The sequence below is a fragment of the Pagrus major genome, chromosome 21 (genome assembly GCF_040436345.1).
Source record: "Pagrus major chromosome 21, Pma_NU_1.0".
Taxonomy (NCBI): domain Eukaryota; kingdom Metazoa; phylum Chordata; class Actinopteri; order Spariformes; family Sparidae; genus Pagrus; species Pagrus major.
In genome coordinates, this window is record NC_133235.1 from 27481356 (window position 1) to 27508771 (window position 27416).

The 27416-nt window shown below is 41.3% G+C and overlaps 3 protein-coding genes across 3 annotated transcripts; 2 read left to right on the forward strand and 1 right to left on the reverse strand.

Moving 5' to 3' along the window:
* The first annotated feature begins 5379 nt into the window (after positions 1-5379).
* On the forward strand, positions 5380-11501 carry LOC141016786 (E3 ubiquitin-protein ligase MARCHF2-like). Its single transcript, XM_073491330.1, has 5 exons — positions 5380-5706; positions 7160-7497; positions 7596-7791; positions 8475-8684; positions 10120-11501. The coding sequence occupies exons 2-5, from the start codon at positions 7313-7315 to the stop codon at positions 10273-10275; spliced, it is 747 nt and encodes a 248-aa protein (XP_073347431.1). The 5' UTR covers positions 5380-5706; positions 7160-7312; the 3' UTR covers positions 10276-11501.
* A 994-nt stretch (positions 11502-12495) lies between these two features.
* Positions 12496-18594, reverse strand: LOC141017315 (ras-related protein Rab-11B). Its single transcript, XM_073491982.1, has 5 exons — positions 18420-18594; positions 15834-16029; positions 14447-14640; positions 14246-14326; positions 12496-13242 (listed from the first exon to the last, which is right to left on the reverse strand). Exons 1-5 carry the CDS (start codon positions 18457-18459, stop codon positions 13097-13099), a joined length of 657 nt encoding a protein of 218 aa, XP_073348083.1. The 5' UTR covers positions 18460-18594; the 3' UTR covers positions 12496-13096.
* Positions 18595-19818: 1224 nt separating this feature from the next.
* On the forward strand, positions 19819-26577 carry LOC141016275 (mitochondrial import inner membrane translocase subunit TIM44-like). The gene is made up of 13 exons (XM_073490537.1): positions 19819-19870; positions 21488-21592; positions 21787-21951; positions 22068-22148; positions 22595-22744; positions 22838-22971; positions 23102-23187; positions 23464-23556; positions 23650-23774; positions 24446-24496; positions 24729-24818; positions 25053-25163; positions 25502-26577. Exons 1-13 carry the CDS (start codon positions 19841-19843, stop codon positions 25619-25621), a joined length of 1341 nt encoding a protein of 446 aa, XP_073346638.1. The 5' UTR covers positions 19819-19840; the 3' UTR covers positions 25622-26577.
* The last annotated feature ends 839 nt before the right edge of the window (positions 26578-27416 follow it).

Genomic DNA, 27416 nt, shown 5'->3' on the forward strand with positions numbered 1-27416 from the left:
AAATGTTCCTCTATGATCTTAGCATGGTAATACATTGCTGCAGATCCACATAAACATTAAGCATAAGTTAGCCCAGGGCTATTAAGTGCACTTTGATAGTAGGCAGGGAACATGCAGTTTCATGGTCTTTTTCCCAATGTAGTGAAAAAAATCTGAGCAGATGTAAACATAGCACAATTTGATATGGTATTTTTCATGAATAAATCTAGTGTTGAAGTTAATCTGCACTTGTTCAAAACACAAGACATTGAGCATTTTTTTCCTTAACAAAATGCATTCAGGTAAACCTAGCCAGTCCTACACACCCACACAATAATGATCTTGTTTTTAATTACTCTGTCTCAATATCTGTTATCTCCCATATTGATTATCTGCACTTGGAATTTTACAATGCTGTGCCATAGTTACTGATATCATTGAAAATGTCTATAAAAGTGAACTCGTTAACCCAAAGATAGTCTAAACATTGGAGTTTTCAGCCCGCTGATTGGCTGTTTCTTGGGTCAATGCCGTTGGGATTCATAGCAGACTTAGCTTCTAATGTTTTAATACGCACCTTTGGCTCTTTTGGCTGAACCTGACTTATTTCAATGCGGTTGCTATGTGTTTGTACGGATGATTCAACCGTGAGAGTTTCATGCACATCCATGTGTTTAAAACCCTGAGCCTTTGCTGGCTACATGGCACTGACTATAGGGCCAAACCCCATTCCTTACTACTGTACTTGCATTCCCCAGCAATGGAGAGACCACATAGATTTTTATTTTAACTATTTGAATGAATATTTTTTTGTATAAAATAAGGAATGCTCAGTTGCTAACCAGAACATATGAGTAAACGCAACGTTAGCACATTTGGAAAAACAAGGTAGATCCCACTTTAAGTAACTAATATGCAAATTAAAAGGTATGTTTCCATTAAAAACCCAAAGTTTAGTAGCTCACACACTTAGAAATGGTCAAAGTAGACAGACTACTTGCAGTTTTACAGTAGATCAAGCAGGATGCTTTACCAAAACTGTAGTTTTTTTAATTTCTGAAAGCTGCCACACAATCAGCTGACTGTACTCAGAATAGTTAGCTGCTGATTCAATAATGTAGTTGAATGAGTCCACATAGTTTGTAATTGGGAGCACAGTAGGACAAGTTGGAGTCATGTGCGTCGTGTCACTGTTCACATTTGTAAAGTGAAAACCAATAATGTCATGTCCTGCATTAGAGAGGTTATGTAAGTCACATGACTTAAAGTTACAGGATGGACGCTGAAGGATCCCCTTCATCTCCAGCTATTACACAACACACATCCTTAATGAAATGAAAGGGTTTGTGATTGAATAAATATTTTACAGAAATAGATATATTTCTGATGAACATCTCTTTTATTTAAAGTGTGTATGGTATTCTTTTAAAGACTTGTCACTTCTTTGTTTTGTTTTCTTTAGATCATTATTCATCTTCATCTTTCTTTTTTCTTGTAATGAATCACATTGATATTTTTGATATACACGTATTAAAAATCTACGTGTCAACAGTAATTTTGTAGGACGAGCCATCTTGTTTTTTCAGTTCAATATTTTATTATTATTTCATTTGTAAACTAAAAGCAGGAACAAATCATTTTTAAGGTTAACATCTACTGTAATCTATTTTGATTTAAAATTGTTGTTTTGTTGCTGTGGGACTATTTGTATCTTTAAATCAATACGGTCAGTACCCGGTGAAAGTCCAAAACATTAGAAATAAACACTCTGATGGATAGGTAAACACAGGCTAATACTCAGAATAGTCCTGGGTGAAATTCCATGGTATTCCAGTGCAGCTTTGATTGGTCAACAGTAGTGATTAAATGGAACTGCCAAAGTTATTTATAGTATTTATTTCCCAACGATTATTGATCCCAAGGTGTGCCAAGGCTGCTGAAGGTGACAACATGTGTCCAGGGTCTCACATTGAATGGCGTTGAGTAGCTGGATGGTGTTAAATGCTCACAAAAGGACATTATTATCGAAATAGTTAAAGAAAAGTGGCTGAAAAAGAGTGACTAGTAAGTTTTTCTTTAACTAGTGCAAGCAAATGTCCAACTAGTGCTGACAAAAACTAAACTAGAGGAGGAAAATGACATCTAATATCAAGGATATGGAATAAATGCTCAAACAGCCTTCCCGAACGGACAGTTGGGCAGTGAATATAACTTTGTAGTGTGAGAAAGGCAGCAAGGTCAAGTCAGTGTCCTCACAAAGACAAGAGGGCAACGGAAACTGAGAGAAACTGAGTTATGGCCTTTTACAGGTGCTCATGAGGATTCCTGCTGACAGTTGAAAGGATCACGAGATGGAACTGCAGCAATCCAATTATACTGTTATTGAAAGCCAAACGCTGTGAATAAGTTCTGCAATCTGCCTGCTGATATCCGTCTGTCTCTGTTTCAGTCCCTCTGTCTCGCTCTCTCTTTAATTCTCCCTGTGGTACTGCAGATAAGTTATGTGGAAATATATTGCATATATGTATGTTGCTGTTGTGTTTGTGTGCACGGATCGAATTCTTCACACCGTGCAGCTCACAACTTGTAACTGTTTCCCACATCAAACTTTAATGCTATAGAAAAGTTATTACTTTGAATTAATAGTTTGTGTCTAATTTTATGACTTTTCTTCTGTCAGAGGATTGTAATTGACAGCAACCCTGCACATGTGACGAAGGCCCACATGCAGGTGCAGCAGGTGATGTCATGCGCTCCTCTGTGTGTATATAATAACTGAACTTTGACAAAATTAATACAGACGAAACAGGCTTGTCTAGAAGCTGAGTAAGGTGAATCTTAGGCATCATGATAAGGAAAGTCTAATGCTGCCTGCAGCCGCAGGCTGGAATGATGACACACTGACAATAAGTCAGTCATGAGCTGAACAATCGGTACAACTAGAGTGAATGTATTCACACAATCTGTTGAATCTCAGCCGTGTCATCCAAACTATTTCAAACTTTGTCTACCAGCCTCAGAAACTCCTTTATGACTTCAGAGATGGATCCATGAACACAAACACACAAATCACCTGAAATATTTCTGCTAAAAATTTCAGAAATACCGCATTATGTATTTTCTTAATATTTTCAAATAGTGGCTAACTGCTTAAAACATCCGAAATGTGTGATGTGTAAATGAACTGCCTGCACATCTGTGTGTGTGTGTCAGTGTTAAAGTCCACTAACACATGTCTCATGATACCAGACATGCAGAGAGGTAGTGTCTCATGACCCGTGTTGGACTTTGACCAAACAGACGGGTGGGACAACTAATGAGAAACACGCTCTGAGGTGTGCGTGTGTGTGTGTATTAGTGTGTGATGGTCCCCGTTTTCAGTAACATTCGCAGATCACATGAGTGGCCCCCTTGTTTATCAGTGTTTGGGTTCAACGGGAAATAGAAGAAAGAGGCAGGGGCAAGACAAAAATAGATGTTGTTTAACTAATGGTTAAAAATTTATTATTCTTGGAGGTCGCTAGTTTAGGTCACGCTCCAGAAATATTTCAGAATTCACGTGAGGGTACATTTTAATATTTGACGTTTGTTCATGGTCCAGAATAAAATTGGAAACATTTTTTTGTAGATCTAGCGACAAATTATTCTCTTCCATGCGTGGCAGAATGAAGGCATGATGACGAGCTGACCAAAAATAGAATTAGACACTCTCTGAGCTTTGCATTTAAAAATCTAGGCCATGAGGACTTTTCAAAAATATTTGCTTTTGCAGGCATTAATGTCATTGAGTTTCCTTTCTATTGGCAGATGCTAAAAAGAGAGAAGTCATTGACTCACACAGTTCAAAGTCAATAAGAGGGAACTCTTTGAGGATTCTTGTATCTGATCAACAGTCCTATTTATATGGCACAATAAAGTGTGTTTGATACCAGTGCAGACATGCAGCATACTTCAGTGGAGTAATGTTTCATTGCTATGATTGATGTTATGAACCAGTAACCTACTTCAAACTAAAATTAAAAAAACAACCGCCATCAAGAAGTACTTCCTTAATATTAAGGAACTTAATATGCAATTTTGGTTGGTTTTGTGTTATTTGGCTAAACAGATCACAGTAGCGTGTCAAGAAAGGTAGCAATGCACCAACAGAGGCAGCTGACAAGATCATTAGCAAGCAAACAAGGATGTAAACGATTTAAAATATGTTTTCAGATGTTTAATTAGGAAGGAAATGCACTCAGTATATGCTTGTTACACGTCAAGGATACCCACAATGCATTTTGGTTACAGACAGTGAACATAGCTTTTGTTTGTTTACATGGAAACTCCACAGAGCACCTTAAAGTAAATATGATTAAAAAAAAATGTAAAATTAATTTTATACAGCAGACTTCTCTCTGTCAGATATTTTCAATTATTATTATTGATATGTTAACACATGAGCAGCATTTCAATATAGTTAATTGAGGTAAATCCATGGATTTCACTTTCTATACATGAATGCATCATATTTTAAAAGCTCTTTATAAGTTTACAAAATCCTAATACAAAGATGAATGCAATGTAGTGGAGTGGGAGAATAAAGTAGCATAATTGAAATGGAAAACGCAGAAAATTATATTAATTGAATTCTTTAACTGATATTGTTGTCATTTATCGTTGTACTAATGGCTTGTGACTGAAATTATTGGCTTTTTTTTCCTTCTTTTTTTCAAAAACCCCTTTAAACCCCTGTCTCACCCCTGAAGGTGCCCTGAACCCACCTGAGGAACAGCTGTCCCACTCCCTCCCCTCTGCAACACCCTGAGAGGTTTGATTAAATGCTGCCACCCAGCGGTGTTATTCTGATATAACTTACTCCAGATGTTTTCTCCATAGAGGATAATGTTCGTGTCCTACTTGAAATCAAACCCATATAGACAGGAAAAACAGATTAAACACTTGAGCCACAGTATCTCCTGACAGGGACGAGCACACGTTTTGTTGGTATTGTTTGTAACGTGCGCTGCGTTCAGGTCTCCTCGTATTTTGGAGTTGTGACGGATTGAAGCGCTATTTTGTCATTGGTCACAGACATCAAAACGTTAGGAATTAATGAAAATATACAAGGAACAGGTAGCTTTGTTTTTACGTTACTTTAACCTCTTGAAGTGACTGATGTTTGAATAAAAATAATTGAACAAACTAATCAATCACACGCATTACTTTCATCGTTCATTTTTACTGGACTTCAATAGTTACTGGCGTATTTGACAGCACATTTGTAAGAAGAAAATTACCAGTAGTTCTTACACTCACAGGCGTACATGACGTGTCCTATTTGTCACCGTGTTTGCGGTAATGTGTGTAAAGTCACCATTATTACAACATCACCAGTGGCCGCGAAGGCAGCAGCGCGTCACATGACCAGCGCACAGCTGAGGGATGCTGAGGTAGGCTTGCCCGTTGCTAGCCTGTTAGCTACGTTAGCCGTGTCTGGTAATCCTGGCAGAAGCAGCCATTTCTTCCCACCTTTCCGCACAGAATCACCCGGGGGAGACACGCTACACGCCATGGAGAGGACTCAGCGCATGCGGTCGTCGTTCGTATCCCCTCATATCGTCAGCTGTTGGTTAGATGTCAATGTCATAGTTTGTAGCTAGGGCTGCCCAGTTAGCTTAGCTTAGCTAGTGTCTGGTTAACGCAGGGCCAAGGCCAAGGCCGAGCGAGAAAAAGGGAGGCCGTCGGGTGAGTACAAATTTACGCTAATGTCTGTTTTTTTTCTCCCCAGCTCGTCTGTCAGCTTTTCTTCACGCTAACGGCACATAGCAGCGTGTTGGGTGACCGCTGTCCGACCGCTTCACTTGGTTTCTCCTGCGCTGAGCTGCGTTGTGCCTTTTGTTGTACATTAATGACACTATCAATCATGTATCTTCACATCGGCCGAAATTAGCTGTGACATAGTGACTGTTAATGTTTGATTTTAGGTGGACTGTGTGGTCTCACAGTGTCCACACGGTCTGACAGCTCCAGGTTTTATTCTCTTGGCGTCTAATATGTTGAAAACAGTGCTAATCTTCCACAGTTGAATCGCAGTGACATTACTCTGGTTTATTTCCTTTCATCGTCCGGGGCTCTGCCTGCTTTAAACACAGTACAGTGTGTCTCCATACCTGTGTGTGATTGTCGTATATAGCTGTTAAAGAGAGCAGTACACAGGTGAGTCTGGAGGGCAGGTCACAGGTTGCTGCACCCCCTTATTCCCAAGCTTTACTCTAAATTTAACTTAAAACATTTTATTTTTCCAGGCACAGTCATGAGCTGAAATATGAATTGGCTTGCAAACACGTTTTGGTGAAGCCCCCATAAACCTTATTTACTGGTAATCTTATTTATCATGTCTATTTGGTATTTAGTACTTAAAGGTGAAGTATTTAGTTTTGGAAAAGCAATTCAGAAACTCAGAAAGGTAATATTTACAATGTTGATAAGGTGATACATACTGAATAAACAAGCTGTTCTCAGAGGAAAATAAGGTCCCATGAACACTGTTTGAAGCTAGGCAGGGTGGCAGGGTCCGCCGAATGTAAACAAGGTAGAACAGTATGCAATGATGTTGTCCTTGAACGTCTGTTTGTTTATTCAGTCATGAAAGCGGTGAGAGTTGGTACATTTAGTTTGTTTAAGCATGAATATCAATCAATGAAGATTTTTCTCTTCTGATTAAAAAAATTCCCAAACACTACGCAGTGCAACTTTTAATGTAAAATAAGTTTGACTCTCTTTGGTGCCACCGTCACTCCAGTTTTATAATTCTGGATGTCATGTGCTTTTGTTTTAACACATCCCTCTGGAGCAGGACATATTTGGAATTTTTTAGTATTCATGACATCTTGATTTTAACAATTTTCTGTACAGCTCAAGCATAACTTGGCCTCAAAACATGGCTTTGTATTATTTGGTAAATAGGGACTTTTTTTGCATGTTTTATGCCTCGCTTTGAGACATTTTGAAGGTTGTTTTTCTAGTCTATTTTCAGGAAACAATCTTTCAAGCTTTTTTGTACGGCCTAGAGATGGAACTTAATTTGTTTGCCTCGTGAGGACACGTTAGGCCCAACACGGCATCACTTAGACCTATACAGGATCGTATGACAGGCTTGTAACAATAACATCATGCTGTACTTATGTTGTCATTTCAGATTGCCTCTTCTTTGTCTCCTGGTCACAGTCCACCAGGCATTGCTCTGTAGGTGGACAGAGGAGGAGAGGTGTAGGACATCAGGTTTTGGATCAGACCTCCATCTGAAGTCGCCTCCACCATCATCTTAGTCACTGTCGCCCTCAGCTGAGCCATGTCTTCGTCGGGCTGCTGCCACCTACCTGGCTCCCTCTGTGATTACTCCGGGAACGCCGAATCCGATGCCTCCAAGGATTCGGAGGAGTCCGACTCTACCGCGCAGGCCCAGTACATTGCCAAGGTTACGGCTAAAGATGGCCGCCCACTCTCCACCGTTGTCAAAGCGGTGAGCTTGCAGAGGTAAGAGAGGGAGGAACTCGCATGGGGCCCTGTCCAACATACTACAATTACATTGTTCTTTGGTTAATCATCACATTGTCGTCTTCTCCACTCCACAGTGACGTGGGCATGTGTCGGATCTGTCATGAGGGAGCCGGAGGGGAGACGCTGCTCTCCCCCTGCGACTGCACTGGTACGTTGGGGAAAGTGCACAAGAGCTGCTTGGAGAAGTGGCTGTCCTCCTCCAACACCAGCTACTGTGAACTGTGTCACACAGAATTCACTATTGAACGACGACCACAACCACTCACACAGGTTAGAGGCTGTTTATTGCCAGGATGAATGCTTTGACTGATGAAAAGATGTGAAAATGAGCAAGAATAATTAACTCACAAATAGAAGCTTAATTCTTCCTTTTTTCTTTTGGCCTTGGACTGATATTTTAAGTGTTGGTGGGATAGATTTTTAGCCATGTAGAGTGTGAGCCAACAGGTAGCACCTTTTGCGGTATGAGATGATTTGCCTGTCTTGGTTCCCTGACCTTGTAAGAGCTCGCATTCAGTCTCATTCATGAGACTAGTTTCAGTAGCATTAATGCATTCATGTTAGTTATTCAGGAAAGCCAGTTTTTATTTCTTGTTCTAAATGGCATCATTTTGTTGTAATAAGAAAGGACAAGGACAGAATAAATACAGAAAAAATAGAGAAACCTAAAGAGAATAAACAATCGCATGTGTCTGAAATAAGAATACAATAAAAGAGAAACTAAACCAGAGCACAAAACGCTAAATTACAGGCAATAATTGGTGTTGTATCTTAACTAACAATGCAATACCTTCTTAAACAATGTGACATAGTGCATCAGCAAACTATTCTATATGAAGAGTTATAAGGTATCGTCAGTACCTGAATCAGTCTAATTAACACTGTCTAAGGTGACCCTGAAGAAAGCTAGTTGTCAGTTAGACAAACAACCTCTTCGTGTTGCTCGTCCTCAGTGGCTGAAGGACCCCGGTCCTCGCAGTGAGAAGCGCACGCTGCTGTGCGACATGGCCTGCTTCCTTCTCATCACGCCCCTGGCGGCCATCTCCGGCTGGCTGTGTCTGAGGGGAGCCCAGGACCACCTGCAGCTGAAGAGCCGACTGGAAGCCGTCGGTCTCATCGCCCTCACCATCGCCCTCTTCACCATCTACATCCTCTGGACACTGGTAACTGTATATTAACTTAAATTGTTCTCCCCCAGTTAAGAAAACATGTTTACATACTGCTGTTAAAGTGCTGGCACAGAGTGAATGTTTGTCTCTCTGGCATCTTCACACCCACAAGTTGGTTTTAATGTCTCGGTGTCCCACATAGATTTGGAAAAACAAATATGAGCTGGCACAGACACAATAGAAAGACAACCAAGCCTTCAGATTTATGTTCTGTTGTTGATTATTGTAGAAATGACTCTTTGTTGCTGCCATTTCTCATGTGACACTTGAACAAAGCCAAGAAAATAGAGAGACATGAAGGCATGTGTAACTTGATAATAGGGTTGTTAGAGAGACAGGTACTGCGTCCATACATCATCCCAACAGGTGGCCATACAGTGTTTTTCTTTTTTGTGGAAGAGTAGGGGGTTTGGTGGGCCTCCCCCAACAGGCTGTTCTATATTTTTCGATAAAAACTATGCCATTTCAGGTCATTTTGGACCATAATTATATCTGTCTACAAAAAGTTGTAAAAACTGGTTCAGAAAATTAATGATAAACTCCCAAAAAGCTTAATAACAAAACTTGCTAAAGAAGTCCACTGGGGGACTAACTACAATCATTAGATCAGGGGGAAAGTCGTGTTGGTTATTTTTAATGCTCTCCACATTGATTTTACATTAATTTGGCTACATCTGAGTTTTAATGACATGAGGGAGCTGGAGTGGAGATGCTGCTCTCGCATAAATGTTATGATTATCTGCTTTTATGTTAAGCACTTTGTGTTGCATTTTATGCATGAATTGTGCTATATAAATAAAGTTCACTATTATAAATCATTATAACTGCCTGCTAGTAGTAGAACTTGAGTTTCACTTCGCAGCATTTAACTCGTCCAATGGCTGCTTCTGTATTTACCTGCTAACACGTTTTTGAAAGTCACCGGTTATGACAAACAGCAGTAGATAGTTGGGCGACAACGCAAAGTGGATTTTTTTTTTCATCCCTTCAAATGTGAAGTCCCTGATGTTTGGCACAGAGTGCTCATTAGTTTAAAAGTTGGCCAGATGGTTCATGCATACACATACATGCATAACTCTGAGAAAATGGGAAAATTAAGCTGGATTTGACTCTGAAGTAAAACTAAGCTGCTTTTCCTTAACTGGATCATATTATTTAAAAATAGGATGTATTGTTAATCTGAAACCTTCTTCAGAAACCTAATCCTTTAATCTTCAGCAAAAGTAACATTAGATATGACTAACAGTGAAAGATTAGCCCTTTTGCACACGGCTCGCGAGCGCCCGCCGTGCAGCGGCTTCGGTCAGCACATCATTCCTGTTGTGTATCCGTACTACTCTGTCTCAAATATCTGGCTTTCAGCTGTATTCATGTCTGTCTTTTCTCTCCTGTCTCCCCCCCTCCCCGCTCTCCTTCCATCCAATCTCAGGTGTCATTTCGGTATCACTGTCAGTTGTACTCGGAGTGGAGGAGGACCAATCAGAAAGTGCGCCTGCTCATGCCCGACATGAAAGGGGCGCACACCACCCAGCGTTCTGTGCCGACCAAGTCGACCAAGAAAATGACTGATGAGACCATCGTATGAGTGCAGAGTGGTGCCAAGAGGAATATTTAAAATAAAGTCCACTGAAGCACTCGCTGAAAAAAACAACAAAATTAATCATATTAATGAACTTTTGCACTTCATATGGACCATTCTGAGAGGAGAGAGCTACTTTCTCCCTCTGTTTTCTTTTATCGAAGCACTTGATGTAAACTACTACGGTATTGGCCAACCACAGAAAGTGGTTTTGGGAAGAACTCATTCCGGAGTCATAGTTGATGTCGAAACACAGAGTTGTCACTGGACAGACTGACAGACAGACGGTGCTGGGATGTGAACGACATGGACACATGGACAATGGACGAACCAGCCCAACTGTGTGTCCGTGACACAAACTTATGAAATACTAAGACACAAGCTAATGTAGCAGGATATAAGTGATTCAGCATGCTACTACAGTATAATATAAAACATATTCACTACCTATAATTCCCTCATGCCCCTTCACAATGTATTTAGCTGTTTTTGAACAATGGGCAGCCAGTAGCCCGGCAGAGGAGAATAATCTAAAACCATGATTGACAAAGTCTATCTGTGAGTATTCATTCTCGACCGGTTAAAGGGCGACAGTCGCTCACGCCAACGGTCTTGTCTATAATCTGAATCTGAAGTTTCTTGGTAAAGCTTTATCATTGCTGTCTGAACAGTGGAAATCAAGATCCTTTTACTGTTTAGACGACAGCTAAGGCATCACATATTTATCACACTTGTCACGGGGTCAGTGAAGACTGTATTATATGGGATAACACTACCTGCAGCCGTGAGACGGCAGTGCAGGAACGTAAGGGAAATAGTATTGAAGGTGTGGAAAAGTGTTTACATTCTAATTGGATGACGTCTCTACTATTGTCATTAAAAAAAAGTGCATTAGCTCCACTTGTAAATGCACCATTCATTAATTGAGCTGCCTAGCAACGACCAGTAGTAACGTCCCACATCACAAGAGATGCAGTTTTAACCAGAAGAGAAACCAGTGTTCTGAACGGTGAGATTACAGACTTTTGTCCTACATGAGAAACACAGAGATGTATCAGAGCAGGCTGGTACTCTGTAAAGGTGCAAAAGAGAAACGTGTTCTGAGATGTCAATCAATGTATGCAGCATACGCTCAACAAAGTATTTTGTGTTATTGTAGTCTTCCTGCTGCATCCCCCTGAAAAGTTGGGTTATTGTGCAATAAAACACGAGGGACTCCTGTACTAAATCAATGTGGAATGTGACTCGTCTGCTCTTTTCAGGTGTCTCAGCTTCTAACGATCTTCGTGCGGTCTTTGGAAATATAATCTGATGATCAATGTCGAGGTCGTGCCCTGAGATTTCAGCATCTTGTTGTGTAAATGTTTAGATCAGCGAATACTATCAATACATTTACTCAAGATCTTTACTGAAGGACAATTTCAGGTACTTCTACTTCATTTTAAAATAGACATTCATAAATTTTATACTTCTACTCCACTACAAGTCAGAGGGAAAGTCCACTACACTTATTTTACAACAAAAGTTACTTTTCAGATTGACATTACTTAAAGACTTTTACTCAAGTACCATTTGTATGGGTACTTCTTTAATGTTACCAAAGTAATACACGATATCTTTACTTTTACTCAAGTATGACTTTCAGGTACATTTTACAGCACTGACTAAGAGTCTTTGGGTTTTTGACTGTTTGTTACATAAAAGAAGTAATTTGGTGAATCTGATGTGCAATTTTCAAGATTTTTTCACACTTAGACTAAACGATAACTCCAATAATCATGATGAAAATAATCTGCAGATTCATCGATAATGAAAGTTACCAGTAGTTGCAGCCGTAGTTGAGGCCTCTTGTGTTAAATGAGTTACCAGTTCTTACAAAGAGTGGTTTTCCCTTAGAGCTTCTATGATGGTTTCATTAAATTAACAAAAAACCAAAAGAGATCGAATTATCCAATATTTTACAACAAAAGCAGGATTGTCTTCAAAGTCTAAAACATCACACTCTTCATTACCACACTAATCATCTCACAACTCCCCAGTTATCATGTGACCATTTGCAGGGGCCTGACCCCGAGGTTGGGGAAACCACTGAACCTTACAGGATAAGATTATCTGTATGTCAAGTAGATAAAACTAGCTCCACCTTGACCAGAGACAGCAGTGTTGCTACATGGTCGTTACCCCTGTGAGGTCACCGTGCAGGTAAAGTGTGTCATCTAGTGGATGTGTTACTAATAAAAGGAGGACACAGCACCATAATATTGTAAAATTTAATTTCATGGCATTAATATAATGTATGTGAGCAGACAAGCTATCAAAATCAAAACAAAAAAAAAAAAGAATATATTTTACACAAAATGAAGTAAGCATCAGCAGCGTCACGACCACTTTTGAGATGAAGACTGAACGAGGAGGAAAGCCCAAAAACAGGACTGCTGGCACGACTGAAACAGGCGAGATTCAAACCCCAGGCCTCCGACATGTGGCCTCAACTGTCTAACAGGGAGATGTCTAGGCTTAACAAGGTCTCAGGCAAAGCTATTCAGACTGCTACACTATCATGGGTAACTGTGGCAGCTACTTCCGCGGTACCATCAGTCCTGTTTTTGCACTGGGATGTAGCAGATTGTACCTGGGTCTGATTACAATTTGAAATCAATTCAAACACCTCTTTCTGGGATTGATCGTTTGTGGCATGAGGGAACTGACTCCACTGATCTAAAAAGTGCAGATTCAGACAATATTGCACCCCAGGCGGATGGAAGCACACCGACACTGGATTTCAATTAATAATCGACCCAGGTGAGGAGGGAGGTTTTGCCATGGGTTACAGGTTCTGACAGCACTGCAGTTTGCTCCCCCTCTGGCCGTCCGTGGTGGGTGGCACGCTGATGTCCACCACGTTGTTTCCCGGGGACTCGTCGTGGGCAGACCGCTCAGCGATCTGTTTCTGCGAGACGATGCGGTAGATTTCTGTTTTTGAAAAAAGAGACGAGAAGAGACAGATCAGCCTTTTCCCCCTTTATTCTTTTTTTTGTTTTAGGGTGGATTGGCAAAGTCTAGCTGACAGGATCACATTTCTAATGACACTGAAATGACGTGTTGAGGGTGCATGGTCCTCACTTGGCACTTCAGAAGCAACATGTTAGGGAAACACCCAAAATGATGCTTTAACCCAGAGGTGAGATATTTTACAAGTTGATACTTCAGTTACAATATTACACAAGATGAAAATAACTAAGAGGAAGTTACACAAGATAAAGAGTTTAGTTCCCAGACATTAACATTTTCTTGCGGATGTAAATCATTTCTCTCTGTTAATTTCAGCCACTGAGTTCAAATAAAACTTCCACACAAAGGTTTAGTGCAGGCTGCCCAAAGTAGAGCACCACCAGGGTTGATTTGATCCACCAGAATAAAAATAATTACATGAAATGCTGCTTATGCGTTTTTTTTTTCTGAGGTAAAAATGCTCTTTAAATATTTAGGATCCTTAATTATTAATAATTAATTTTCATAATCTCAACATGGTGGACATAGTGACATTTTGTGCAGGGAGCCAGTCAGTTAAAGGACACTTGGGATCCTAATCTACAGAAGCCCTGAGAGGCAAGTGACATTTTTTTTAAGGAACTTAGATCATCCTGACAAACACTTTCTTCACAAGGTTTTAAGTCATAAACACAGGAAACAAAAAAATGTAGATCACATTTACAAAATGGATTTCACATTTTTTTTCTTATGACCTCTGAGGGCTTCTGTAGAACGCCATTTTGAGCTCTAACAATACATTTTAATAGGCGCTTGCTTTTGGCCCATGGCCCTCCAAGGGAAAAAAGTTTGGCCACCCTATATATCTGTCATTAGACAAAGGTTTAGGAATGATTTAAGTAAAAAAAAGTTCTTTAGTTTCTTGTTATTTAAGTAAAATATCAACAGTGTAGCTCTGATGTCGCTCCCCTGTTCACAAGCATACCTGTAAGGATATTCTTGAAGGCTTCTTCAACATTTGTTGAGTCCAAGGCTGAAGTTTCTATGAATGACAGATTGTTCTTCTCTGAGGGGAAGAAAAGAAAACATATGTTTAACAGCAACAGAAGCCTACTACTGAATATATAATAATACAAACCGCACACACAACATAAAAAAATCTGGGTCTTTTTGTGAGTTGCAGTACCTGCGAAGGCCCGGGCCTCGTCTGTAGGCACGGCCCTGAGGTGGCGCAGGTCGCTCTTGTTGCCAACCAGCATGATGACGATGTTGTTGTCGGCGTGGTCCCTCAGCTCCTTCAGCCAGCGCTCCACGTTCTCATAAGTCAGGTGTTTGGCTATGTCATACACTAAAAGCGCCCCCACCGCTCCTCTGTAATATCTGTAACGGGAAAAAAAGACCCAGTGGTGACAACGCAAGTGTGTACAGGAAGTGTCAGAATGTTTGCAGGTTCATAAAAGTCATTTTATTACAGGAGTTAGTACAGTCTGCATTCTGTCTACTTTACTGAACACTGTTTGAGGTCATGTTAAGTTAACAGCTAGATTCATGGTATCTTATTCAACGAGTACACATTTTCAAGCTGTTATGAGATGTTCTGGTCTTAAATTCAATACTTTGTGAGATATAAAGGTCAAAGTCAAAGTTTGCTTTCTGAAACCTACATATTCTCTGGGTTTACCCTGAACATGTTTGACATTTATCAGATGCACTTATGTATCTGGAACACTGATGGCCGCCTGGGGTTCTGTGTTTAAAGGATCAGTTCACCCAAAAATGAAAATTCAGTCATTATCTAATCACCCCTATGCTGATGGAGTCGGAGGAAGTTTCGTAGAACAGTGGGTTGCAGCACTCCCCTTAGCAACTGAAGTAGATGGGGACTTGTTTTATAAAGTTAAGAAACAATCGAAAATTATAACATAAAAGGACTCCATACTGCTCGTGCCGTAATCCAAGTCTTGGGAAGCCCCTATGAGAATGCTGCAGCACTGTTCTGCTGTGAAGCTCCAGAAATGTTTTGTGGACTCTTCACTTCACCTGACTTTCCATCAGTATGCGGGTGAGTAGAAAATGGCTTTCATTTTTGGGTAAACTCAAGAAGATTAAACCCACTAGCTCTGATTTTGTTGAGCAATGCCCAGGCGGCTTGAGAATTAGTTTTCTCGATTAATCGATTAGTTGCTTGGTCTACAAAATGTAAAAAAAGGTGAATAACGTCAATCTAAAACCCAAGGTGACGTCCCCAAATGTCTTGTTTTGTCCACAACTCCAAAGATATTCAGCTTACTGTCATAGAGGAGTAAAGAAAACATTTAAGAAGCTGAAATTGGAGAATTTAAACTTTTTCTCCTTCAAATAATTAATCAAGACAATTAATTGGATATCAAAATAGTTGGTAACTAATGTAGTTGTTGACAACAGATGGATTAATTGCTGTAGTTGTAATCCTGGCAAATCATTGATCAAAAAGTACCATCAACCTCTTTAAGTTAATGTTGTGGCTCATATCCAAAAATCTGCCTCATGTAAGTGCTCCACTTTGAGGCACTAAGTGTCAGACGTGGACTCACGCTGAGGTGATGGCTCTGTAGCGCTCCTGTCCTGCCGTATCCCAGATCTGAGCCTTTATCGTCTTGCCGTCCACCTGGATGCTGCGCGTGGCGAACTCCACCCCGATGGTGCTCTTACTCTCTAGGTTGAACTCATTCCGCGTGAATCGAGAGAGCAGGTTGCTCTTCCCTACGCCCGAGTCCCCAATTAACACGACTGTGGAGGATAAAGAGAAGCACAGGGAGGGAGGGGAGGAAAAGATGAGACAAGTGTGTTTGTATACAGCATGTGTGATGGGTGAGGCAGGGGATAGGCTATATATATTAATAGATCCAAGAAATGTTGACATGGCATAAAAACGAGCCTCTAAATGTTGGTTTCAGCAGAACGCGGGGGCTTCGTGTTTCGGTGTGATTTATGGGATGTGAAAAATGCATATTTCTGCTGTAAAGTAGGAGTGCAGCAAATTACAAAACACCTCCCCGATGACATTAGACATGATCTGACTTCGACTACGTTTAAGTCGAAGCTATAAACGTTCCTATTTTAGAATATAATACCACGTAATGACATTAAAAAGCCTTTGAACTGTTTCTGTCGTGTTTTTAATCTTTCTATTTCACCGGATTTGAACTGTACAAGTTTACTCTTTAGTCTTTTTCTGATCCATTTAAAATAGTTTCACAGCTTATTCGTCAAAAGAAACAACAACAACAACAACAGAATGGCTCCACAATGCATCCGAAATAACGTGTGACAATGTGACATTAAAGCCACCACAGCTCTGCATTGTTTAACAGCTTCTGAACAAAACAAAATGTGATGAATTGTCTGATAATTCATGTATTACACTGAACAATGTGCTACACTGATCTGTTTATCTGATACGGCCCCTTTTTTAACCAAATAAACATCTATCTTTTAGTGGATGTGCAGCCTGTTGTCACAGTAAAGAATCACTGACAGAGAGAAAGAGCGACAGAACCAGCTGAAGCAAACATGTCGCTGTTAGTAACCGATCACCTACACCTAAACCTGACAGAGTGACTTTACTTTGAATAAATCGAGGTATGGTATATGGTTTACACCATCACCCAGCCATCAGTTATCCCATAAATAAAGATGTGCTTTAGTTTGCGATGGCAGAATCTAAATAATAAAGTACTGCGGAAGGTTGTTCATAACTTTTTACATTTTTAGTTGAGCAGAATAAGCTCAACTGAATAAATGATGTCTTCACTTTTCACCCTGCATCTTTAATAAACTTTATACCCTGATCTTTCAGATAAAGAGTTAAAGGATGTAAACCTCTTCTAATACTAACCCAAAAATAAAATGATGAACCTGAAATGTCTCTTTTAAAACTTTCTGTCTGCCACAAACTTTCTAGGGCCTTCTGCAATAAAGGACTATGTGAATGTGCACCAGCACCGTGAGTGTAAATATGGGAATCTACCTAAAAGAAACACAAGTTAACTACACAGTCACTGTGGAGCATGCACAGTGTAAAGTGAGTCAACATGGATCGATCATAAACAGGCCTGGAGCTCAGTGAGACATCAGAGGGGCAGTGATCTGTGCTGTCAGGACCAGGCTGAGGTGGCTGCTGCTCCATCACAGCAGCAGCAGCAGCAGCAGCAGAGGTGGAGCCCTTTTGTTTTCTCTCTCTCACACAAAAAAGGAAATAGAGCCGAACTTTGTCCCTGCGTGCCGACATCGCTCCGGTCCGGGCTGCAGGAAGCTGATAACAGGGCTTCATCAAAACCTGAATCGACAGTTTCAGGCCGCCTTGCCCTTCCTGTTTCGGCCGGGTACACAGACGATGGCTCGGGGCAGAGAGAGGTGGGGGAGAGACGGAGAGAGAGAGGGAGCCTCCGGCAGATGCCCCATTCATCCCACAGAGGATACTTTGTTACATCTAAATGGCCCTTTTGGCTCCTGCAGGCCCGGGATGTTAATGTGCCACAGGAGCTGATAGCACGATCAAAGGAAGTCATTCTGGATCAGACTGAAGCTCTCTGAAGATAAAACCCAGACCTGAGTCCTGGTACCTCCCGCCTCTATCTCCAGATCACACACACACTCATCCGATTGTCACGATAATGCGAACACACACACACACACACACACACAAAAGTAATAAGATAAGATTATAAGAGCATTTTTTCCCAGTGAGAGCTGGCTCACAAACAATCCTGTGAGGATGAAGCTCATTGATCAGCAGAAGGCTAACAGGCCTCTCATCAACCTCAGGAGGTGATGAGCACAAAAACAACCAAATGTCATTCAGTGAAAGAGGAAAAAAAGTGCTCGCTCAAAACGACACAATCCCGCCGCGTGAGTTGATGAAAGTTTAATAAGAAAAGGCAGAGCACGGATGGGGTGTTGCATCCTATACCTATAAATATAGCTGCAGGCGCCGTGGTGTCACAATGACAGCATTATGTTGTAATAACAGCAGGCGATCATCATCCACAACCGGCCGCACACACACCGCACAAGATTTATAGGCATTTATATAACATAGCTTCGTCGGTGAGAGCCTGTGTAAAAGGGGAATGCAGTCATTTTTTTTTTTTTTTCCATTTTTTTTTTTTTTTTTTTACCTTTGAACAAGAAATCGTATTCATCGTCTCGGTTCCCCATTCTAGACGAGGCCGCTCCAACGCTTGTCTCCGGAAGAGGATGTGTGAAGAGTTTGGGTCTGGATTGTCGTTATATGCCAGAAAAATATGGGAAAGGTCTGTGCTGAGACTCTGCGCCAGTTTTGGCTGTCAAGGCGAGCTGGCCGCAGAAGGGGAGAGCTCCCAACTCTGCAGAGGGAGGGGAGGAGTCCCTGCGCCGCGCATAGCTGCCTCACGGGGGCGCTCTTTGCTCGGCATGCCGGCAGAGAGCGAGCCAGCTGGAGCCCGGTGACAGCCAGTCAACTCTGAATGAAGACGGTGACAGGGACAGGCCACGAAGGATGCTCATGATTTTTAAAGTCATAAGCACTTAAATTCACTGATCACGGGCAAAAAACAATCTCCTACAGGGAAATATTCAAAAACTATTATGATTTGAGGGGGAAACTAAATCTAAAATGTAGGTGTGCACAACACTCAAAAGTTTGTCCATATTCATTCTTGGTGTAAAACTATAGAAGAGTTTTTGAATGTGGAGTTGAAGCAATGTCCAAACACAAACTGGTTTAAAATATATGTACAAAAACATCATTTTCACAATTTACAGGGTTCATACACGTTCATTTATTTATTTGTTTGTTTGCAGAAAGGAAAGTGGGTATATGTGTGTGTATATATATGTAGGTAAATATATAGATATGTATGGTGAGGGGTAGGTGTGTGCTGGAGAATACATACTTACTTAAATTATTATAACACAGATAATTAATTATGGGAATAATACATGCTAATAGAAGACAAACTAATCAATATATAAGCTATAATACATAAGATAATGGTTGATAAATTAAATTATATACTGCATATACTTATATTTTTAGTACATCTTTTAATTATTTTTAGTATTGTTTGTTGTTTTTGCACCTACAGACCACAGCAAATTCCTTGTATGTGAAAACTTACTTGGCAATAAAAAGCGATTCTGATTCTGAAGTAGAGAGGCAAATAATGATGTATGCCATGTATATTACAAAATATAATTGCATTTGTCTTTTTTTTGGTTGATCTAATTATAGATTTTCCATTTAGTTTCATAGATGACAACATTTATGTACGTCAAGAATGAAAATTACGACGTCCTAAATCCATCAGTTAGCGGGTGTCGTAAATGCAGCAAGTCTCACAGAGCATTCACAAGTTTCCGAAATTCCCACTGTATTGAACGAAGCACGGTTAGGGTACTGGATGTGGGCGGGGCTTGGCCGTCCAACTCTGCCTTCCATTTGAACACGCTGACAGCTGGCCCCGCCCCCAAACCCCTCACCTCTCCTCCTATTGGCCGAGGGGAAGGTCAGCTGCTGCGCCAAGGATGCACGTGCTGCTCCGCGCATTTCAAGATCAAGATGGCAGCCTCCGTGTGTCGGTGCTACGAGGTGAGACGACCATACACGTCCTTCACTGCAAGCTCCTGAGTTTCCAGCAGATAATTTGACGAAGGGAGTAGCAGCGCACAGCTTTGTTAGTCGTCCTTTAGCTTCCGGTTACGTTGTTGGGATTTTGTAGGGTGTTTTTTAATTCAGCGAAGAGCGCGAGATGTCTGGTAGAAAAGGCCGTGTTGCATCAGGCTGACGGGAGGGATCACCATGTTCTCTCCGACATGACAACGTCCAACATTCACGTTTTGTTTTAGACTCGTAGGCAGGACGATACCTGTGTTTGGGGGCTTAAAACTGGTAACATTCGGGTGAAAAGTCTGACATATGTAAGCAGGTACCGACTCATCGCTTCAGGGACTTCATGATGGTGGTATAACCGTGTGTTTAATAATGGCGGTGTTACATCAACATTCTGTGTGAAGCTATCACAGTTAATCACACACATCATTGTTAGCTGTAGTGTTTAGCTCTTACCCAAACATTAGCATTCAGAGAGTCTCAAAGTTTGAATGTGTGATTGTCAGTGAAGGTAAATCTGTGGCCCTTTAAGTCAGGTGTTGTTCCACTGATCTGCTGTCACTCCTATCAGACAAACACCATGTGGGCACCATTTTATGTTACACTCCCAAAATAGTGTGCCAAAAGCATTAGCAGTGACATTATAGGTGAAATCTCTGCTTGGGGGGGTCACAGAGTCTGGTGCAGCAGCCGACTGCACACATGATTACAGTCACACAAATGTCATCGCTCCATAATTAAACCCTGTATGGAGATACAGACAATGGCTGACAAATGAAAAGAAAATCTGAACATATGAATTGAGAAGCGTGACTAATACAGATGCTCCAAAACATGTTTACTGCATGAAATAAGCAATCATCCTGTCAGCGGGGCCCGTTTGAATAGCTTGTGGATCAAGTCTGCAAGAGGAAAACATTAAAGTGACTGTCAAAGGGCGCTGATGACTGGAGCTTCAGTAACAATTGGATCAAATGGCAGTGACTAAAGCGATAGTCCGGATCTGAACGCTTGACCCCTGCAGTGAGGGCTTCAGCAGGCGGCTCTGTTGTGCTGTTGGTGGGTTGTCTCCTTCAATGAAAATGCCTCCGAGAGGTCACTGAATGGTTCAATCTCGACCCAGTTGAACACTTTAATGTGATTTTTGGATGAATGTGTGAGACAGCGCTCTCCATCACTGTCATCAAAACACCAAATGAGGGAATATCTTTTAAATGAAACGGTGTTCATCCCTCCAGTAGCACGTTAAGAAGATCTATACCAAGGGGCATTGAAGCTGTTCTTGAGGACTGTGTTGGACCACATCTTACTGATACGTTTTGTTTGCTTTTCTTTTAATATGTCACCCATCTCTGTATGCTGTTAAGAAGCCTAGATTCAAATTTTCCTACAAATGACCAAAACAAATTGTAAATTGGGTTCTTACAAGTAAAATCACTACTCCTGTTTTTCCTGCCCTTTTCCCTTTTTTAATCCTCGCTCACTATTGATGGGTCCTGACTCATTAGTATCCCATTAACCACCTGTCACTCATTCTTTATCCACTGCAGTGTTGGCAGAGTTGATGTTTGTACTTACCCTGACTCTTCATTGCAGCTGGTTGGCAGACGTGCCTTAGCCCTCTGCTCCCGGCCTCTGGTCTCTGCAGTGTGGAGAGGAGATGCCTACAGGTTACATGGGAGCCCAGCTGCAGCTGTGCAGGTACACACTGACCGTTCACCTTTAATAACACATACTCATTGTGGATTATATCATAGAAAACAATCAGCTGTTTGTGTGACTTTAATGTCACAGATGAAGCAGGACCTCCCCAAAGAAATGTGTGAATAATATGCTCACTCTACTCATTCGTCTGTCTGGTCAACTAAAGTCTTCCTTTCTTTCTGCCTCATTAGGTGCGATATGCATCAGGACGTAAAGGTTTCCTGGGAGAGTTTGTGGACAACCTGCGTCAGGAGTTCAGTAAGAATCAGGAGATGAAAGACAACATAAAAAGGTTCAGAGAAGAGGCCAAGAGGCTCGAGGAGTCTGATGCTCTCCAACAAGCCCGCAGGAAATATGTAAGAACATTATTTAGTTTGTAGCATCTGTGATTTTATTTTGAACAGTGTCTCTATGAGTCATGAAATGAAAGTAATTTATCTGCGTTACTTATTTTTTTTATTTCCTTCTGTAGAAAACTATAGAGGCTGAGACAGTGAAGACTTCAGAGGTGTTTAAGAAGACCTTTGGCTCCCTGTCAGACACTGTCAAGGAGGTAAGATGTCACCACTTCCTCACGCTCCTGCGCTGCGGGTGCAGATGAGCCTTTAGTAAAACTGTCTGATTATACTGTTTTCTCCATTGTCAATATATCTCCAAGGTCATTCTGGAGTTATGATATTAACTAATTGGATTCAAAGCGTTTTCCCCAGGGCTGCAACTATCGATTATTTTCATTGTCGATAAATCTGTTGATTATTTTTTGGATTGTTTTGTCAACAACTCAAAGGCAAGAAAATAAAGAAACATTATTTAAGACATTTTTAGAAGAAAATATTTGCATTTAAGAGGCTGAAATCAGAAATGTACGAAACTAGTATGAAAACTCCCTGGACTCAAATGTGGTTTCTGTAAAAGTGACATACTGTATATTTAATCTCACTGACTGACTAAAAGCTTCTGTCTTTATGCGTTCGTGTTGTGTTGGCATGTTGACTGCAGGGTCTTGAGGAGGTGAGTCGTACCGACATCGGGAAGAAGATCAAGGAAGGTGTGGAGGGGGCTGCGAGGACGGCCATGCACTCTGCTGAGTCCGTCTCCAAAGGGGGAGAAAAACTGGGCCGAACCGGTGCGTTCAAGGCCATCTCACAGGTCAGGAGAGACAACATAACATCCACAAGTTTCCAAGATTTCACCCTTTAAATGAGAGCATCTCTGGAGGAGTAATACATGTTATCTCTGTAGAGTGTGGAGACCATGAAGAAGGAGATAGAAGTCGGTGATGCGGGGCCTTACAGAGCTCCCTCTCAGCTGAGGAAGAGAAGCGATTTCTCCTCCAAATCAGCTGACAGCGACTCCCGAGTGTTCGAGGCCAATGAGTGAGTGACGGTTGGAACTAAAACTCCACTTCCTGTGAACACATATCTTCTCTTGGACAGTGTAATCCCTGTTAATCCATAACTGCGCTGATGATGGAATTGATTGTCTTTCTTGTGTTTTGCGTTGCAGAGAGGATATGGGTGTTGTGCTCCACAAGGATTCAAAGTGGTTCCAGCAGTGGAAGGACTTCAAGGACAATAACGTAGTTTTTAACAGTAAGAAAATCCCCTGGATTTATTAGCTCAGGTACTGTGGAATTAGTGTTATATAATAGATCACCTACAGTATGCACATGTGTAGTTTCCTCTAAGGGCAGCAGGTGGCACCAGACTCTGTAAAGTAGATTGCATAAACTAATACAGTTCAGGTGTCAAGTGTCTATCCTGACAGAGGCCTGTGTGCAACCACTGCTGCACGTCTTATCCCCCATAGTGACAGAAATCAATCAAACAATCGATCCTCATCAGTATTCGTCCTGTTGTTTCCTACAGGGTTCTTTGAGATGAAGATGAAATATGATGAAAGTGACAACGCCGTCATCAGAGCGTCCAGAGTGGTGACTGACAGAGTCACTGACTTCTTAGGTACAGTAATGCTCCATCACAAGATATAAAGGTATATATTTGATAATGCTCCGTTCATGGTACTGATGATGTTGCTGGTGTTTATTTTTCTAGGCGGTCTCTTCTCTAAGACAGAGATGTCCGAGGTGTTGACGGAGATCGTGAAGGCGGACCCCACCTTTGACAAAGACTCTTTTCTCAAACAGTGTGAGAAAGACATCATCCCGAACATACTGGAGGTAAACAGCTTCTTCTACTCTCTCTGGCTGCTTCTCTCAGCCTCTTTAGTGGAACACCCTCAGGTATTGAGCTAAGTAAAGACTTATTGATGAAGGTCTTGCTTCATTTAACGTGAACTTTTACAACAGATCAGAATCCGTAAATTAATTAGTTAGAGCCAGTAAAAGCCAGGCTGCAGCTGTCAGATTGTAAAGCAATTTCAGCAGCAAAAGACATAATCCAAATGATTGATGGCAGGAAACACTCAATGTGTTGTGTCTTTCCCAGTTACAGAACAAGAGAAAGTTACAAGCATGTCATTTTGAAGAAGGAATGGCATGTGGTTTAATGAAATGAAGATCTTGGCCCTCATTTATAAAATTGTTCTTAGATTTATACTTGTTCTTAGTCTTAAGATCATTTCTCGACAATGTGCTTACGCTCGATTCATAAAAGAACAAAAAAAACTTTGCTCAAGCAGGTTTGTAAGAATCCCATTTGTAACTTAAGCACCTGTGATCTATACATTTCAAGACAAGACAAGACCTTACCATGCAACTGTCTGGTAAAATGGTGACTGAAGCATAATTAAATTATACACAGAATAAGTCAAATGTACTGCTTAAGCTGTCTGGAAATATCCCTCTGTTGTAATCAATCATCAGTAACAGTGTCACTGTCCTTTCTGCAGGCTATGATCCGTGGAGAGCTGGACGTATTAAAAGACTGGTGCTACGAGGCTGTAAGTTCAATGCTGCAGATTGATACTTAATCAACTCTTTGTGGTCATCTCTCCCTAGTCTTTAAACATCTCATAACATAATTACTGAGGATAAATGCTGCCAGGAGACGTGGTGTAGCACTTTCTGTGTCTGTTTTTCAATGTTTTTGTATGCAGCTTTTGGAAAAAAACGCTTAATTGTCAACTGCATGTGTTATTATGTGTAATGCCAAATATGTGTTTTCTGTTGCAGACGTACAGTCAGCTGGCTCACCCCATCCAGCAGGCCAGAGCACTGGGACTCCTCTTCCAGTCCAAAATCCTGGACATTGATAACATAGATGTAAGTGATTCACACCAGCCATCACACTTATCGTTGCAAATTTCCAAGTAATATTAACTATTTTTCCTTCTCTCTGTTCAGCCTTTTCCCTCTTAATGATAATTCAGTACATTTACACTCACGAAAGCCGACACTATTTGTTTCCTCGCCTTTTAATAAACCAAGTTTCTCTAGAAAGCTGCAATAACTCTTTTTATGTGTGTTCTTCTCATTTAATTTGTCTGTACGTTGTAGCTAGCGATGGGTAAGATGATGGACCAGGGCCCGGTGCTGATCATCACCTTCCAGGCACAGGTCGTCATGGTGATCCGTAGCCCCAAAGGAGACATTGTGGAAGGAGATCCGGTGAGTAAACTCATGATCGCTGCACCAGCGTAGGGAATCTAATATAAACGGTGTAATTTCAAGGAAGTAAACAACTGAAAATTAGATCAGCACTCTGCAACACATGTCCCGTCCCCATCTGTCTGTATTACTTTAAGCATAAGTGTGAAATATCTTATATGAATATTAACACGTTGCATCACACTGCCTAGCAGGTTGCATCACACATCCTCATCACAAGCCAAATCTGAAAGACGCTCTAGTTCTAGAAATTCGAACTTAAGTCTAGGAAAACCCTCCACCCTCTTCATACTGTCTCTCCGTGGCTGACCCTCTGCTCTTCTCCCCCTCCTCTACAGGGGAAGGTCATGAGGATGATGTATGTGTGGGCGTTGTGTCGTGACCAGGAGGAGCTCAACCCCAACGCAGCCTGGAGACTCCTGGACATCTCCGCCTCCAGCACCGAGCAGGTCCTCTAGGACGAGGAGGAGGAGGAGGAGGAGGAGGAGGGGGGACGCAGGTGTACAGGTCGATACAGGATGCACCAACTGTGAACAAGGGCAGGAGATACGAGGATGTGGCCGGAACACATGCACGTACTGATTCACACATCTATACCATCAACATTTGAAGGCAGGGTGCGTCCATGCTCCTGTGTTACGCCAGAGACTGCATTCTCACACGCTCATATTTGGTGTAAAAATATACATCAACATAGAGATAAACTACCAACATATAATATATCAATAGAAAACTGTGCTTCCACCAATATGTGTGTGTAGTGTTTTGCTCTGGTTAGCTCAGCGTTCATGCCTCCAGGTGGAGTGTAAATACAGAACATTTACATTCATTTGAACAGATGGAGCCAACGTTTTCCACCGACTGGATAAAAGAGGAGCCTGTGCCATTTCCCCCTTTGTTTCATCCAGTGGTATGGTCCATACTGGCCCGGTGGCTAGATCCAAGACGATCAGTGGAGAGAAAATGGACAACGGGACTGTGATTTAAACCCTTGGTCACGAGACAATAACTGGTTTTGAAGCTAAACACTGACTTTGTGAAGTAATGTTAAGGGGATATTCAAATTTGGGCCGTGGGATGGAGCCTGTCGCAGCAACCAATATATACAAGTGGGACGGTTAAAAGGGGGAATCCACTAATTTGATTCAAAGTCACCTCAGATTGAGCTTCAGACTTGAGACAAAATTCAGCTGTGGTGGTTTCTATGTGGTTCCTGCTGGCTTTCACACCAGAAAAGTTCAAACAAATACAACAGGGATGGACCGATCATCAGCTTGGCCGACTGTCAGATCAGAAATTCAGCATTTTTCGGATTATCAGAATTTGTGGGGGTTTTTTTTGTTTGTTTGTTTGTTTGTTTTTTATTGGGTCTTTTTTGTCCCATTTCCAACAGATGAAATTAATTTAAAGATGAGCTTCTTTTGTCTGTAGTCACTCATTCAGCATTCCACCTACAAAACAGTCTGATTGGTTACATGTCAAGACTGAATAATCTGAATCTGCAAAGTAACTAAAGTTGTCAAATACATGTGGTGAAGTAAGTAAGTACAATATTTGCTACTAAAATGTTGTGCAGTGGAAGAATAAAGTAGCAGAAAATGGGAATACTCAAGTAAAGAACAACACTTCAGTAAATTGTACTTATTTACTTCCCATCACTAGTTATTTTAAAGTTTGATACTAAGATATTGATTATCGGTCTCCTTGGTATCTTTCCTAAAAACATCGTATCGGTCGATCCCTAATGTACAACAAGTACAATGAAGTTTGAACCACATATAATATGATCTGTGTATGCAGGGTCCATACTTTATATATGTGCTGTAGCTCAGAGAGCCCAGTGCATTACAACCTGAGAAAACGGTGTGTATGTTTTCTCAGGTCACAGTGCATCGGGCCCCCAGTCTCTACAGTCTGTACACCCTCAGTAGGAAGAAATGTATTGCATCTACAGCTCTTAACCTCGTTGTAAATATATTAAATGTTGAGTGCTGCTTCTGTGTAAGCTCGGGTGGGACCACTTCAGACGTGTCATCGTGGCAGCTCTATTGTTTCGAGGATCATTTGCCATCTCATGTTGCACATTGTTCAGCTGTACAAACATGTCTGGTTTACTTTTATGTATGTGGCTTCTCAGCGGGGCGGTGCTGAAGACGAAGACTTGAATGAATGAGTGAATTACCGAACGGTTGTGTTGACTGTATTTAACATTTATTCTGTGTGTCCACGTGGGTCTCTGTTCACGTGCCGCTG